Source organism: Crinia signifera, chromosome 1 (genome assembly GCF_055691185.1).
Source record: "Crinia signifera chromosome 1, ASM5569118v1, whole genome shotgun sequence".
In the NCBI taxonomy this organism is placed as follows: Eukaryota; Metazoa; Chordata; class Amphibia; order Anura; family Myobatrachidae; genus Crinia; species Crinia signifera.
In genome coordinates this window covers 232,571,943-232,588,661 of record NC_139217.1, presented here as the reverse complement: position 1 = coordinate 232,588,661, position 16,719 = coordinate 232,571,943, and the positions used below count along the sequence as shown (strand labels likewise).

The window sequence follows — 16,719 nt, the reverse complement described above, 5'->3', positions numbered from 1 at the left end:
CCTGGAGCCCCGGAACCCCAGGACCAGCCCCGGAACCCCAGGACCAAGGCCCCGGAACCGGACTCTTCAGCCCTGGAGCCCCGGAGCCCGGACCCAGGATCCAGGGACCGACCTACGGGCTCAAGGTAGGTAAGTATCAGTGTGTGTGTGTTTTGTGTGTATTAAACTTTTATTTTTCAGGGTGTCAGTGTGTTTTATTTCACTATTTTTTGTACTGTAGAACTACAAGTGCCAGCGGGCCCTTTAATGCCCCGCATGCTGGGACTTGTGGTTCTCCAAGTCCCAGCATGCGGGGTAGGCTTGCTGGGACTCATAGTTTTGCCAGTAGAAAACAATAGTTTATCTTCTTTTTTTTACACTATCCATCAGCCCGATGCCCACCGCCCAGGGGCATCGGGGACAGCCCCGGACTTTCAGCATGGGCTGGTAAGTCCTGGAGGGGGGGACCCCTTCATTGGGGGGGTCCCCACTTCCCCAGGACCCCTGCCCATGCTGACCAGCCACGGGGATAATGCTTTGGCCGCGGGACCTTATATAATAAGTGTCCCCCCGGCTGTGGCATTACCCTGCTGGCTGGTTGGGTCCGGTGCTGGTTCTTAAAATACGGGGGACCCCTAGTCATTTTGTCCCCCGTATTTTGGGAACCAGCGCCGGACCTTGAGCCTGGTGCTGGTTTCATTAAATCAAGGGGACCCCTATTTGTCGGGGACCCTGATTTTATGTCACCAGCACCGGCTCAATGAGCCCGTGGCTGGTTATGCTCTGGCGGGGGACCCCGCGATCGTTTTTTTTTTTATTTTAACGTTTTTTGTTTTTTTTACACCAGAACCCTGCACAGAACATTGCGATCTGTGCAGGGTTCTGGCTAATTCGCCCATCGGAACCTGGTCTGATTTTTGGGCGAATTATAGACACAGTTTATACAAATCGCATACCATTAAATATGCGATTTGTATACTTTTCCATGTGAAAACATCTGGATGCGATGTGCTGCGAAAAGCAGCCATCGCATTTCCAGTGTGTCCAACTTGTTGGCAAAAATCGCACTTTTTTCACATTTTTGGAGCTCATTAAATATGCGAAAATGGAAAACAATGCGATTTCGGCCGTTTTTGCGAAAAAAATCGCAAAAAGTCTATTTATCACAACCCATAGAATGTCACCCCAACTATCCAAATGTCCTCACAATAGCACTGTTTCCTATATTTGCATAGTTAGCAGTAGACCGCTGGAGGAAGATCCATGGAGTGGATGCTGAGACCCATGTTCTCCTCTCTATAGTATGGTGGAAATAGGCAGATACAAAAGTCCAATGATGGTGGAGTATGTCATGGACCAGAGGGTAGAAGCTGGCAGGTTGCTCTTCTAGGCACGAGCATGTTTTGTTGTCTTTCCCACAGCTTTTTCAGGGTGATAAGGTTTACGTGTGCAGTCTGTGCGATAGAAACAGGCTGACCACTACTAGATGGGCCAGATGTTTGTGCCACCCATTTGTGTCTCTTAACTTCGTTATCCAGCCCTTTTGGGCTAAAAACAATATTGTGAGCTGCAAGGTGTAAATCTGCAAAAATAGAATGGAAATGAGTGTAAATTAATGTTATTGAGAAAAATAATCAGTTGTAGTTTTTATGTTTTTGTTTAAAAAAAAAAAATACAGATCCAAAACCCGGAAAGGTGGTTTTGTCAAAACCAATACAGATCCAAAACCAAAACACAAAAAGTTTCCGGTGCACATCCCTTATTTGTATACGCTGAAACCTAGTTTACCTGTAATACACATTGGAACATAGTGTTTTTAATAAGTTTTCTATTGAAAAAGGGGTACTTGTTTCCTAGAATCCTATTTGCTTAGTGGGGTATTCTGTGTACGGAAATCGCATCGCATGGGCCATTGTAGTGCCGTGCAATGCGATGTGATTTTTTAAATGTAATATTAGGTATACAGTCATATTATTGTATGTCATAAAATGATGTTTTACACACCCCCCACTATCCACGCCACCCCGAAGCGTGGCGAGTGCAGCGGTATGCGTCCTCTGACTTTTTCATACCCCCACTATCCACGTCGGCGTGGAGTTGATTTTATATAGTGTGGTGAGCGCAGCATGGCTAACGCAGCGAGCCCCGCGAGGGGATGTGGAATATATGTAAAGTTATCCGCGTCTCCTCACTCCACGCCGACGTGGATAGTGGGGGTATGAAAAAGTCAGAGGACGCGTTCCGCCGCCCCACGCGGGCCTTGCTGTGCTCGCCACGCTTCTGGGTGGCGTGGATAGTGGGGGGGGGGGGGATGCGTAAAACATCATTGACTGTCATACAATCATATCATTGTATAGCTAAAGTAATGCATCGCACACCCTATAAAATTGCATGCGTTGCCATGCGATTTTGCAGGAGGTGCGATGCGATCCCCTGGGGCACACAGACCAGTGAATAAATGACATTAAAAAATCGCATCGTATCACATCGCACGGCACTAAAATGGCCCATGCGATGCGATTTCCCTACGATTGCGTACGTTGAGAATCTGGGCGCTGTTCTAGGAAACAAGTACCGAAAAAGGTACTTATTACAAAACACCCTCACAACAAATTACTGGGAGGATTGTTCCCAACCACATTGTATGCAACATAGTTATAGGGCATTTTTTTCAATGGTATTTAACAGGGGTGACAAATTGGTACAGAAACATTCTCAAGTTGGCCAAGCGTATTCAAGCACATAATTAGCGAACCAACAAGAGTATGAAGAGAGAGAATACATTATCATTTTATAGATGACCATCCACAAGTTGTGTGCGACACCACAAGACATGGTTTAAGAATAAATTTTGCTAAACAATAAAACACAAATAAAAGAACTAGAGGTCATTGGGGTAACGGGGTTTGGTGGGGAGGCGAATGGTGTGGCTATAACAATTCAGAGAAAAGGGATGAGAAAAAAGCGAGGAAAGGAAAAGAGAAAAACAGATAAAGAAGAAGGAGAGAAAGAAAAGTTTTAGATGAAGAGGGAGATGCCCCCAAAAAAGGGACCCCAAATTTTGTCAAAGGATTGAGAAGAATGTCTGATTATACTTGTAATAAATTCCATTCGATGAACTGTCCAGACCCTGGATATGACAGAGGCAAGGGTGGGTGGAAGGGGCTGATCGGTCTATACTGGTGATGTGTAGCCACAGGTATTGGTAGTGATAACAGAAAAAACTTGGGATCAGAGGGGAAAGAGTTGAAGGAGAGAGGAGATAAAATTTCTGACTTCGGACCAGAAACTAGTTATTTTGGGACAGCTCCACCAAATGTGTAAGAACGTTTCCTCTAGTCCACAACCGTGCCAGCATCTGTCCGAGGTCTCAGGGAAAAATGTAGCTAATCTGGAGGGGACAATGGGGTAGATTTATTACACTCAATGAAGTGATAAAGTGTCTTGTTTTTATCACCGGCCAATCAGCTCCTACCTTTCATTTTTCAAACCAAGCCTGTAACTTCACAGTTAGGAGCTGATTGGCCGGTGATAAAAAAACAGACACTTTATCACTTCACCGAGCCTAATAAATCTGCCCCTAAGTACCATCTGTAGAGAATTTTATAAGCGTTTTCTTTTATTCTAACACAGGTGGAACTAGTAGCTGTTTTCTATCTAATTTTGACCCAATCCTCAGAGTCAATGGTCTCACCTAAATCTTGTTCCCAGGCTAGTTCATAGGGGTCACGAGCAGGCTGAGAGGAAAGAGATAGTTCTGAGTAAAGGGAGGAGATGAGGCCAGCAGTGGGAGGCTGTGGAGATAGGGATTCAAATAGTGTTAAAGGGCAAGATGTTAGGCCTGAGCCTACAGTGCTGTGAAAGTTTCTAATCTGTAGGCATTGAAATGTTTTGTAGGAATATTTAGTTCAGGAGGAATATTTAGAGATCAGAAAAAAGGAGGAATGAGAGATCAGGGGTTAATTGTTCAGATATGTAACTCCCCCCCTTAAACCAAGATAGAAAGGTTTGTGGTTTCAGACCAGGCATGAAGTCTCTAGAATTAAATAAGGATATGATTGGTGTTGCGGATAGGGATAATTTATATTTATGATTAGCTGAATCCCAGAGTGTTAAGGTGTGAGAAATAACTAAGTGATCACAAACATTTTTTGGGGCGACGTGCACGAGGAATCCAGAGAAGAGAGTGGCCCTAGGGTTACTATCTTCTCTGGATTCCTCGTGCATGTCGCCGAGGAACTCGGCCTCCAGGCGGACCCATATTCTAGAGTTTCTGTGATTGCTCCATAGTATACATTGGGCAAGCTGTGCTTAGGTATAATAGAGTTTGAAATTGGGTATGCCCTGACCACCCCTACGACTTTGTCTCTGTAAGATCTTGAAACGAACCCGAGGTTTCTTTCCTGCCCAGATGAATTTTGAGGAATGGAAATGAAGGAATTAAAAACATACGGGGGAATGTAGATGGGTTTAATTTTACTTATTTTGTATACATTTTTTTTTCTTTTTCTTACAGCTACAACAAAATTGTCACCATCACGAAGCTGATGATTTCTAGTGGTGCCGATATTCTTAATAGCGTATAATGGTACTTTAGTCAAATATACGCATTTACGCCTACATGCTGCATCATATAACAGATCTTTGCTGTGTTTAGTACCCACATTGCATGCAACTGGGCATCAGTCACACACAAACACATATTACAATTCTTGCAGGTAGTAGTGGATGACAATTATCTATTTACTTCCCAAACAAGATATGTTTTCCCTTGCTTGCTGCCCAGTGCCAAATCCTGTACTGTATCCTTTGGCAAAATCGAATGAAAAATGACCACTCTTTCACAATCGGACCCTGTTACATTTGACCCTAAAGGACTAAGATAGGCATTCTATTTCAGATGGGATGTTGCTATGGGCAACCAATTAGATACTACCTATTATCTTCTAGAACTTGCTAAATAAATAAGAAGTAGATTCTGATTGGTTGCCATAGCAACATCCCATGTGAAATATAACTTTCATCCCCCTAAGTCAAGGGTGGCCAAACCTGTCCTCAAGATCTACCAACGGTGCATGTTTTCCAGGCAACCTGTGGATCTATAGTAGGAATGAATGCAGCATATTTTAAAATGTGACAGTTATTAATGACTATAGCTGTGTACCAGCTAGGTGGTTTGGAAAACGTGGACCGTTGGTAGATCTCGAGGACCGGTTTGGCCACCCCTGCCCTAAGTGTTGTTTCTACTTTTTGTAACAACAATAGCTTTTACCTTTTGATGAATAATGACTTTGGGCCAGATGCACTAAGCTTCAAAAGTGATAACATGGAGAGTGATAACCAACCAATCAGCTCCTGCCTGACATTTTTCAAACACAGCCTGTGACTTGGCAGGTAGCAGCTGATTGGCTGGCTGTTTATCACTCTCCATGTTATCACTTTAGAAGCTTAGTGCATCTCGCCCTTTGTGTCTTTTCTGACGTCAAATTATTTGATATATTTTTATGTATAAATTACCAGCACAGCAGTATCTGGCATGTTTCCTGAAAACTCTTAAGTCTGAATAATTCTACCTCTACCATCAATTTTCTATTCTTGCAGCATTAATAGGAATTTACTTCATACTACTACTGCTATATTCATGTGTATGTGGATTTATGCAATCTTTAAATATTGTTGTATTGTGCATGGACACATTAATGTGGCTCAGGCAAGAAAGAGGTTAATCGTGCCCCCCAGTCTGCCCCTTACATAATGGAGCCCACACAGTACTGAGCGCAGATGTGACGTGGGATAGAGAGAAGTGAGTCACTCGCAGGATGGGGGGCAGAGATCAATGAGAAAGAATAGAAGAACAGAAATGGAGATACAGAAAAAGAAAGAGAAGGCGATAAGTGATGAAGGATGACAGACATAAAAGGATGTGATGTGGATAGATGAACTGGGTTTAGAAAAACAGATCAATATTAAGAAGACTGGCAAAATAAACAGACGTTAATGCCATTTGTTTGTATGGCTGAGGAATACATTGTATCTATTGTTGTATTACAATATCTATTTACAGAATTAAAAACCAGATTAAAAAAGGCATTGGCAACCCCCACAAAACACCAATTTCTGACATATCTTTGGTGTTATGGATAATGTCGACAAACTACCACATTTGCTAATGGCATTTAGTACACATTGTATGTTTCCGCATGCCAGAGGGCTGCCAGCCGGAGAAACTGGCTATTCTAGATGCCAGTGCCTAGAACCACGTCACTGAAAGGACTCAAGGGAAAAAATTAAGTTTAGTCAGCAGAGATTACATGTAGAATCAAGAAAAGCAATCAAACCCTTACAGGGAAACCGTCCCTAAAAATGTAGGTGTGTTTTCGTGACAACACAAGAATTCAAAAGGTGTCTTCTAACAAACCCATAAAGGCTGTGGCATCATGGGAAGCTTACTGACTATGGGCCTTATTCTGGTTGGAGCGGCCAAACGTGCGTACGTTCGCTAATAACGTACGCTATCCGCACGCGGCCGTTGGGGTTAAGTCCACCCACAACTCAGCCGCATACGTACGGCCAGAAACAACGTCGAAGGGGAGTGGCGTACAAATGTGCGTACGCCAACGTACACGGACGGGCCAGCCCTTACACTCCGACAACTGGCGTACAATTGAGCGTACACCACCGTTTACGGACGTCTCTCAGCCGTCTTCCCACCGACTTGTTGCGGCTATCTGAGCGTACGCCAGCTTGCACGGACGGGTCCCTATTGTTTTCAATAGAAAAGTCAGCTTATGGCACCGCTCGTGAGAGTGAGCGTACGTCCGTGTACGCTGACATACCCTTCACATATATGGACCAGCATATCTTCCCTTTCAACTATAATTATGAAAATTAATTAATTGATTGAATTAATTAATGTGCAAAATAGTGGCCATGGGCTTAAAACATTGCTGAAACATCCTTTGTAGGTGTTAGATGTGGTTTATGTTATTGTATCATAAATACAAAACCTATGTTTGTATTAGAGTGAACACGTTGACACATGTCGACTTGTGTCGATTGAGTGTGCTACTGTGTAAAGTCTCTGAAAGCACGTAGTGAATGTGTATAACTGTTTAACAAATACCTACATTTGCATATATAAGCAGGTCTTACAAAGATTCTTACCTTAAATTAAACAAACCTTTAAATGTAGAGAAGTATAGAAAGATTAGCTTCCAATGTGTTTGAGTGCTGTGTGTGGCTTGCAGGTAGTGAAATCATGGTTTGGACTTAATAGACTGCAGCATTGGTTATTACATTCAGGTGTATGTGTTTGGTAGTAATCCGCGTAAATTAGCTAACCCAGGCGCACGCTGGCATGCGGTATCTGTAGGGGTGGTTTGAGATGGCGGTTGGCGGCCGCCTGTTTTGTGTCCGAAATGAACGGTGCTTTAGTCGATCGTGCGGTAGTAGCACCGCTCATTTTTGGTGCACACCCCCGTGTACGCCCATATTTACGCCCATTTTCCCTCATTATTTCGGCCGCTCCCCTCATCACGCCCCTATGCCGCCCCCAATGCCCGTACACTCGCGTACAGGTTTTTTCGCACGTAGAGACCCGTCCGTGAGCGTTGTGGAGTGTTCGCGCCTGCGCATTAGCGAATGTACGCATGCGCAGATCATTAAAAACCCCGGGACGTGCGCGTACGGCCCGGCCGCTCCAACCAGAATAAGGCCCTATATCTGTGGTTTCATTTATGTATTCTGTACTTGGGCACTGCGAATCCCTTGTGGCGCTGTATAAATAAAGGATGATGATGATAATAATAACAGGAAAAAAGTCTGCAAGGCAGGATAAAGTACTTTTTTTCACATCTGTGTTACAGACAATAGGGTATATATTTTGCAAGCTCGCAGACACCACATGGTCCCAGTTGAAACGGGTACATGTCTTAAATGTAAGCATCCACATGCAACTTTTGTCTTTGCCTGAAAATGAAAAGATTCTGGGGGAATATTATGTTCTTATAAATCGCATCCTACATTTGCGCCTTATTGGTGATCCCCTGGCCTTATTTTGTGCTAATTGTGTTAATTGGGACCTTGGTGCTAATCGCAATTCCAAGATCCCATTGTTGATGATTATAGTGACCGTGGCAAAGAAATTTATACTAAGTAATTGGACCTCTCGTAATGCTCCATTTTTGGGAAATGTTAAGTCACTTTTACTTACCACTCTATGGGGCAGATGTATTAAGCCTCGTGAAGAGATAAACTGGAGATAAAGTGGAAGGAGATAATGCACCAGCCAATCAGATCCCAACTGTGATATTTCAAACACAGCTGATTGGCTGGTGCGTTATCTCTTCCAAGTTATCTCCACTTTATCTCCAGTTTATCTCTTCTCCAGGCTTAATACATCTGCCCCTATATTACGACATACAAGCTGTATTGCCTGTTTTGGAATGAAGAAAATGGGGAGCGCACATTGAATCACTTGTCTCTTCAAAAATATTTAAAGTCTTTGAAACTATGACCTGGTATTTATATAGGCAGTTGAACACCTCATAACGATGCATGTTGTATAATTGGCTTACATTGCCCATTCAGTTTACTACTGAAAATATGGATCGCTGTACAGTTATCCCCCATCCCTCCATCTCTTTTTCTTTTTTCCTCCCCAGGTTATTCTTCTATACTAAATCTATGTTATTTTCTTTGATTGCACAAACTGCTTAATTATTATGTCTTAATTTGTACACACTGTGTTTTGAGTATACATTTATGTACTTTCTGTGTCTTATGGTGTGTACACACGGCAGGATATGCCGTGCTATGCGAGTCCCGTTTTGATCAGATCACATCGGGACTCGCATTGCATGGCATGCATGGAGGGGCACAATTTAGACTATATAGTGCAGATCTGCACTATATAGTCTTGGCTGCCCTCTCTATCTGGCTGCCGTTTTGCGCTCACACGGGAGCGCGCATCGGCAGCGCTCCCGTAGTTTGCTGCTGTGAAACTACACAAGTACCTAAAATAGTTTTTGTTTTGAAAAAAAGAAAAAGAAAATAAGTTACCATGGATGTTCAAATTAATGGTGTACAGTACATCCCATTATACAAATAGGGACGGGCTCTGAATTCCCGGAGAACTGAAGGCTTTAGTGTGGAGAAAAGCAGGAAACTTATCTGTAAATGTAATCTCAGACACCTTTTTTAGCCTGGTTAAGAGTTGCATGCAGACACAGCTGTCTCTTTTGCCAAAGTCGCAGCTACATCTTATGGTAATGCATCAAACCTTGCAACAGCTCTATGGCAGGAGCCATTTCTGCATCTGAGTCATGTGAGTATCCATGCCTGCCTTACCTCTCCTTCCCCCAAACCCCATCCCCTGTTAACTCCCAGGTATGCCCATGAATTCAACAAATCCTTTTATATCCAAATTTGTGCTGCTTGTCCATTCAGTAACAATCAGGATGCAAGTGAAGAAAAACATTGGCTGTTTGCTTGCATATCAGCATAGCATTTGACATTTAAATCATTCTTACTGCCCAAATCCAATCTTTTTTTTTTTTGTTTCTCACTTCAGTGGAAAATTGGTGCACTTGTGCATTAAATCAGCACTTAGTAGGCAATGCCATAAGTTCTCCCAAGTTTTCCCCATCAGCAAGGCCAAATTTCTGTACCCTTATAATCGCTTCCATCTTGGTCCACAGATCTATGCTCTTCCATTAAAGAAATAGTTTCATTTGCACAACTGTAGGCTGAGTGTTTGTGCTAGTTTTCCACTGCTAGTTGGAAAATTAGTTTTGTTGTATAGTAGTGAAATGCTGCCATCTAGTGGCATCATAATGAAACATATTCCTGGTTTCCTGAACAACAGATATATGGGCAGTTTGGCCTGGTGCAAACTTTCTATTGTACTATTGACACCAGACAGTGACAGGCTCTGTAAGAGCCATGTCATCTGCCGTGCAACAGCGGGGACAAGCCGTGCAGCACCCCATGCAGTTGCACGGCTTATCCCCCTGTAAAATCGTGCAGGGGGTGCAGGTCAATAGGAGGGGCACCCCTGGCACACCTATGCTGTTAATAGAACTGTATTTTTTCTGTTATGCAGGGTATATATTGGCTGCTTGTGCATATGTAGCATACAGATGCTGGACAGCTTTATTTTTATACTGCAATTTACCATTTTGAATGTAGATACGCCCCTCCTAAATGGGTACCCCATACCCTCCAACATGACCCATTCCATTAGGTACAAAATGATCTGTTCCTGGACTTCTCTGACAGTGGCAGTTACAGTGGCGTAGCCACCGTGAGGCAGCCCCCGCGGTGGCTTGGAGGAGCAGCGATGTGGTGGGCGCCTGTCAGCTGGTGGGCTGCGGGCACCTGTCAGCTGCGGCGAACTGGCATTTTGCCAGAAAACAAGATGGCCACGGGTGGGCTGCTGCGCCGCGGGCAGTTCCTCCAATGGCTCACGGCTCCGTCTGTCCTCCTCCCTGGTCCCCGACTCCCCGGCAGGCAGCACAGCAGCTGTCCTGAGGGTTAGAATTGGGGCGTGCGGTACAGCAGTGCAGTGCCGTGACTTGAACAATGTAAGTTAACAGTTTTACAGCCTGTCCGACTCCCCCTGCCCTTCCCTCCCTTTGCCTCTCTGAATGCTAGTTAATAGCGGAAGGCTTACTTTAATTATGGAGATGTTATATGTATATATATATATATATATATATATATATATATATATATATATATATAAATAACATTAGCCTATTCATTTGCTGTGTAAATACAGGGGTTTCCTACATTGAAAAGTCCTCAGAGTGACATCTTTTCTTCACCCACTATCCATCGTTTTGAGGGGCACCAGGGCCATCACAGAGAGAGGGGAGAGTATATATGTGTATATATATATATATATATATATATATATGTATGTATGTATGTATGTGTGTGTGTATATATATATATATATATATATATATATATATATAATATATGTGTGTGTATATATATATATATATATATATATATATATATAGTGTGTGTGTGTGTGTGTGTGTGTGTGTGTGTGTGTGTGTGTATGTATGTATGTGTGTATATATATATATATATATATATATATATATATACACACACACACATATATATAGGGGGATCTCGAGGACCGGTTTGGCCACCCCTGGTGTAAGGGATATTACAGTGTGTGGCGTAATGTGTAAGTGGCGTTACGGTTTGTGTCCCATGTGTAATGGGCATTATGGAGTGTCACATATTGTGTAATAGGCATTGCGGTGGTTGGCATATGTAATGGTCATTGTGGTGTGTGGCATATTGTGTAATGGGCATTGCGGTATGTGGCATAATGTTTAATGGGCATTGCGGTGTGTCAAATATTATGTAATGGTCATTGCGATAAGTGGCATAATGTGTAATGGACATTACTGTGTGTGGCATAATGTTTAAGGGCAATTAAGATGGGTGACACATTGTTAATGGACATAACAGTGTGTGGCATTTTTCTAAAGGGCATTAACCCTTGAAGCGAGGTCGCACATACTTTTTTGAAATGTGTGCATTCTTTATTTTAAAAAAATCTATTGGTGGGGCCCAATTTCACTAGAATGCTAATGGAGGGGCACAGGAAACTTTTTTGGCTTGGGGGAGCAGATTTTATAGTTACGCCAATAGGCAGTTACAGAGGTGTGGCTCCAGCACAGTCCAAAATTCAAAGAGGAGGGGGGGGGGGGTGTCACATCAACTGTCAGTGAGTTCAGGACAATGATGTTTGGGGTGGCAGTTGGTGTGGCTTCCCTTTTTGAATATTGGACTGTGCTGCAGGCTCACTGGCAAGGAAGTCAAGGAACAGAACATTTTGTACCTAATGGAATGGGTCATGCTGGAGGGTATGGTACTCTACCTACTGTGTTATTACTGCTTTCACATCGCAACTGCCGGGTCCGGACATTCTTGTTAAACCCAGGTCTCCCATTATACACAGGGCAACCCAGATTTAAGCCTTCTTATATTCTGGGTGTAATTGCCTTAACACTGCACATATACAATAACTCGGGTTTGAGGTGTGGTGTGAAAAAAGGTATAAATAAAGCGGGATTACCCACCTTCCTGGAATGGCCAGGAGGGTCCACCTCCCACCCCCTGGAAAGGTGGGCAAGCCTCCTCTATACCTGCTTTCCAGGCTTCTCCCAGAGAGGAGACTTTTTAAAAGTAGGAATCCTGGTATAAAGGGAGCAAAGCTATACAAAAGGAGTAACCTTACATCTGAGCAAAACTATGTTACACTGCAGATAGGGAAGATTTTTAAATATACAGTAATAAATAGATTTAAGAGATGTGTATTATAGCTCAAAAATGTAATTGTCAGTTCAACAGTGTTGGTAATCAAGCACAAAAAATTTACCATAGCATTAGCATCCATGGAAGTTGTAATCCACTGTTATGGTGTTTTACAGGAGTACATTTGTTATATGAAGGAAAACTGGGTCTCCTAACTGATTATGTACTGTGTAATACTAACACTTGTCCTTTAATGATATTTTTAGAATTTGTTGTACCTAATGAGTATCTCAGAAACTGGGTCTTACAGCACATCCTGGATAAGCACTTCACTGATTCACTCATTGTTCAGAACACAGTGACCTTGATTTTGTATCACTGTTTAGCAGTTACATACAATATCACCCATTTATAGTCCCAGAAAGTCTTGTTGTTTTTAAGCTATATATATACCACCACTTGTCTCCAGTTTACCATCTCCTAATTGGCTGACACTGTTTTGTAAGGCTAGATAAATGGTCCATATTTCAATTCACAGGTTTCCAATCTCTACTTCCATAAAGGTTCATTTGGATGTATATTGTTATTGTGGCTATTACTTATAACCATCTAATGATTTAAAAAATGTGTGATTTAGTTAATGGCAATGGCAACTTTTTGTCACAGCATTTGGCTGGGTACACACTTACATATTTTTCTGTGCAATTCACCTGGTGAGAACAAATATCTGGCAATGTAAATACCGGTAGGTTAATTGGCTCCCCCCCCCCCCCCCCCCCCCCAAAAAAAAAATAAAAAAAAATAAAGAATTAACCCTAAAATTAAAGTGTATGTATGTGGTAGGGAATATAGAGGCAGATGGATCGCGCCGCTATAATACTTTCTGCTTCGCCTCATTAACGAGGCGAAGCAGGAGGGGAGGCCGACAAGATGTATTAACATCTTGTCTGCCGAAGCGGGGGATCGCTAACTCCCCCCTTCAGCGATGTCCCCTCCTGGAGATAGCGCATCAGTTTACACTGATGCGCTGTCTCCTGTCCCCCGGCCGGCTGCACTGGGCATGCGTGGGATCTCGCTGCTCACGCGAGATCCCCAGCGCAGCCCACAGCTAACAGCAGGGACAGCGCTGTCCCTGCTGTTTAGATAGGGCTTCGCCAGTCTGCTGCTGTTCATACATTCAGCCTGCTATCATTTATATGGCGCCGTCATACATGGGGGAGAATCGGTATCAGTGCACATAACGTGCGCTGATACCCTTCTCCCCCATATCGTCTGATCATACATCTGATGATCTGCCCCATAGAGTGTTAGCTCCACTGGGGCAGAGACTGATGTAAATGTTCAAATATTCTCTGTAAAGCGCTGCGGAATATGTGTGCGCTATATAAAGAACTGTTAATATTAAATCTTCAGGTGTGTATCCAGCTTTAGGGACAGGCGGACATACTGTACATGTCCTATTACAGTGTTTCTCAATTCTGCTCTTTAGTTTTCACTAAAACAGTTGGGAATTAATATGATTTGTGATTCTTGAGGAAACTAGGAAAACATGCTCTGCTAGGGTTTCAGAAAAAAATTAAAATGACATATACAAGTGGACCCTAACTACACAGTTATCCCATTTACCTCTTTCGTTCATTTTAGTTAAAGCTTTATTTCTCTCTTTATTTATTTATTTATTTTCACCTTGACAAAGGGGCATTGTAGCCCCAAAATGTTGGTTTGCAGCTTATTGCTTTAAAATATAGAATTTTTGAAAAGGATCCTCAGAGTATATATAAGTTATTTTTATACATTTTGCTCAGTCTTAAATGCATTATTAAAATAAAGCCTTTATTTTGATCTACAGCACAGATAGAAGTTATCCCTTGTAAAATATGTGGAGACAAGTCATCTGGAATACACTATGGTGTTATTACCTGTGAAGGCTGTAAGGTAGGTATCCTCTATCTGTGTTTACACCTGTAAACAATGAAACAAAGCATGACTGTAAACTAGTCTGGATTTTTAACTCTGAGTGTAATGTGTTATGATGGTTCTTTCAGTTATATCAATTCTGTGGATATAAATGAGTGTATATATTTTTAATTTGTCAGTCGCATGTCTAGGGAAAAATTAAATATGATCAAAGGGTTGAGGTAGAGAGTACTGCCGTTTTCATTTTGGGATACGGTCGTATTGTCGAACCAACATAGGTCGACAGTCATTAGGTCGACACCGTTGGGTTGGGCAACAAGGTCTACATGGTTCTAAGTCGACATGGATGAAGGTCGATAGGTGTCTAGGTAGACATGGGACATGGTCGACAAATGTGTTAGGTCGACATGGGTTAGGTCGACAGATCGCGAGGTTGACATGGGTTTTTTCACTGTTTTTGAGCCGACATGTGCCGACAGGCGGTATTTCATGCCCTATCATCCACTAGGGCGTGATGGGAGAATAAAATAGTTCACAAAGCATCGCGAGAGAAACAAGGGGCTGCAGTTGACTTCCAACTGTGTCCATGTCGACGGTGTCGACATTCGGGTAAAAAAACAGTGAAAAAAACATGTAGACCCTGCAACCTGTCAACCTAAGCCATGTCGACCTAATGCATTTGTTGACCTAAACCCATGTCGAAATTGTCCCATGTTGACCTAGACACCTGTTAACCTTCACCCATGTTGATCTAGAACCCTGTCGACCTAGTTGCCTGTCGACCTAAGTTGGGTCGACAATACAATCCACACACTTAATTTTATGTACTGTACATTTTATTTTCAAACTCCATCAACCCTTTGAGTGCCAAGGTATGAAAATTGCCAAGTAAACATTTGTATTCATCATAATGACCTCTAATGTTTACCATATATAGGAAATACAAATATTTTTTTACACAACATCATTTATTTGCATTTATATAACAAATGTGATCAGTGCTGGCATTTTTGGCGGATATTTTGAACATCTCTCACAGAGATGTTGGCACTCAAAGGGTTTGGCATTTGGCCTGTATTTCAATGTCTTTTTTGTCCCCCAAGCGCCAAAAGGTAGACAAGCCCATTGAGACATTGGAAGGTCACATATAAGGCACTCGTACATATGACAAATGGAGAGGCAGATTTGAGACGAGAATGTAAATGTGGGCTGTGGCTGAGAAGTAGCCTGAAGCAGGATTTGCAGTGTGTTATGTTGTACTTTGTGTTATCCGTGCATGGTCTTTGCTTCAGCTCATTGTATTTGCAGAAGCCTAGAGTAGGGATGCCAATCCCAGGGCATTTTTTCAATCCCGGGAATCGGGATTGAAAAATGCTCAATCCTGGGATTCCCGGGATTGGCATCCCTAAAAGAAAATTGCCGCTGTACCCCCCACATAACTTACTTTTTGGGAGCTGTGGAGGGGGGCAGGCGGCAGAGGTGCGGGGTCAGGCATCGGGAATGACGCAGGCGGCTGGGAGGCACGTTGGGTATGACGCGTGAGGCTGGTATAGGCCCGCCGGCGAGCGCCTGTGCTGGTGATGCCACGCTGCGGCCTGCGCAGCGTGACCTATGACCGAATCACGCTGTGCAGGCCACACACCGGGACAGGAACAGCTGGGCAGCGTCTGAGCGGCTGCTCAGACATTGCCTGGCATTAGACTGCGCATGCGCAGTCTAATCCCGGGATTGGATACTCCAATCCCGGGATTGAAATTCTGGACATTTTGGGGCCAAATCCCGGGGATCCCGCCGATCCCGGGATTGGCCTCCCTAGCTTAGAGTTTTTAGGTGTACAAATGGCATCACATCTGTTGCTATATGGTCACAACATGTACTGTTTGTACTACCATTAGGATGTCTCCCCCTTTCCTAATAAAGGCGGCACCACAGCCCTTGTAACCTTTATTTTCATATTTGCATTTATTTTGTACAAAACTATGTTCCTTGACTTCCCTGGTAATGTATGATTGGCATCACCTGTGAGGAGCTACTTAATATACTGGTTTGATTGGTTGTGGAATCAGATGGTAGAACTAAAATCAGTAGTTTTTTTGTTCACTTGTCATTTCCATTTGAAAAACTACCAAAAAGAAGTATCCCATTTCATTTTTAATGGGGGAAATATTTTATTTGAATATATTTTTATGTATTTTTATTGAATTTACTCAAATATAAATTCCAAATAAAAATATATTACATTTTATAAATAAAATATAAATTTGGCAGTTATTATTTAATACCGGTACTTGTTTCCTAGGATGGCGCCCATCGTATCGCAGACCATAAGTCATACGATGGTATGCGATGCGATGCGCTGTTACGCAATGGCTGCCGATGTTATACAGTTTTAAATTGTATACCATCGCATTGTATGCCATATACAATGGTATACGATTTAAAATTGTATAAGCACCCTAATGGGTGTTTTCAATGTTAAATGTGCCCCCTATAAGATAATTAATTGTATAAGCACCGTAATGGGTGCTTACTATGTTAAAA

At 42.7% G+C, this 16,719-nt stretch overlaps 1 protein-coding gene across 2 annotated transcripts in view; it reads left to right on the top strand.

Annotated features, from left to right (window-relative positions):
- LOC146071165 (nuclear receptor ROR-beta-like) overlaps positions 1–16,719 on the top strand; it is a 73,085-nt gene that overhangs the window by 39,409 nt on the left and 16,957 nt on the right. For both annotated transcript variants that reach the window (XM_083179427.1, XM_083179426.1), the window contains exon 2: positions 14,111–14,196. In XM_083179427.1, the coding sequence (XP_083035553.1) occupies positions 14,111–14,196 (86 nt within the window). The remainder of the gene's footprint in view (positions 1–14,110; positions 14,197–16,719) is intronic.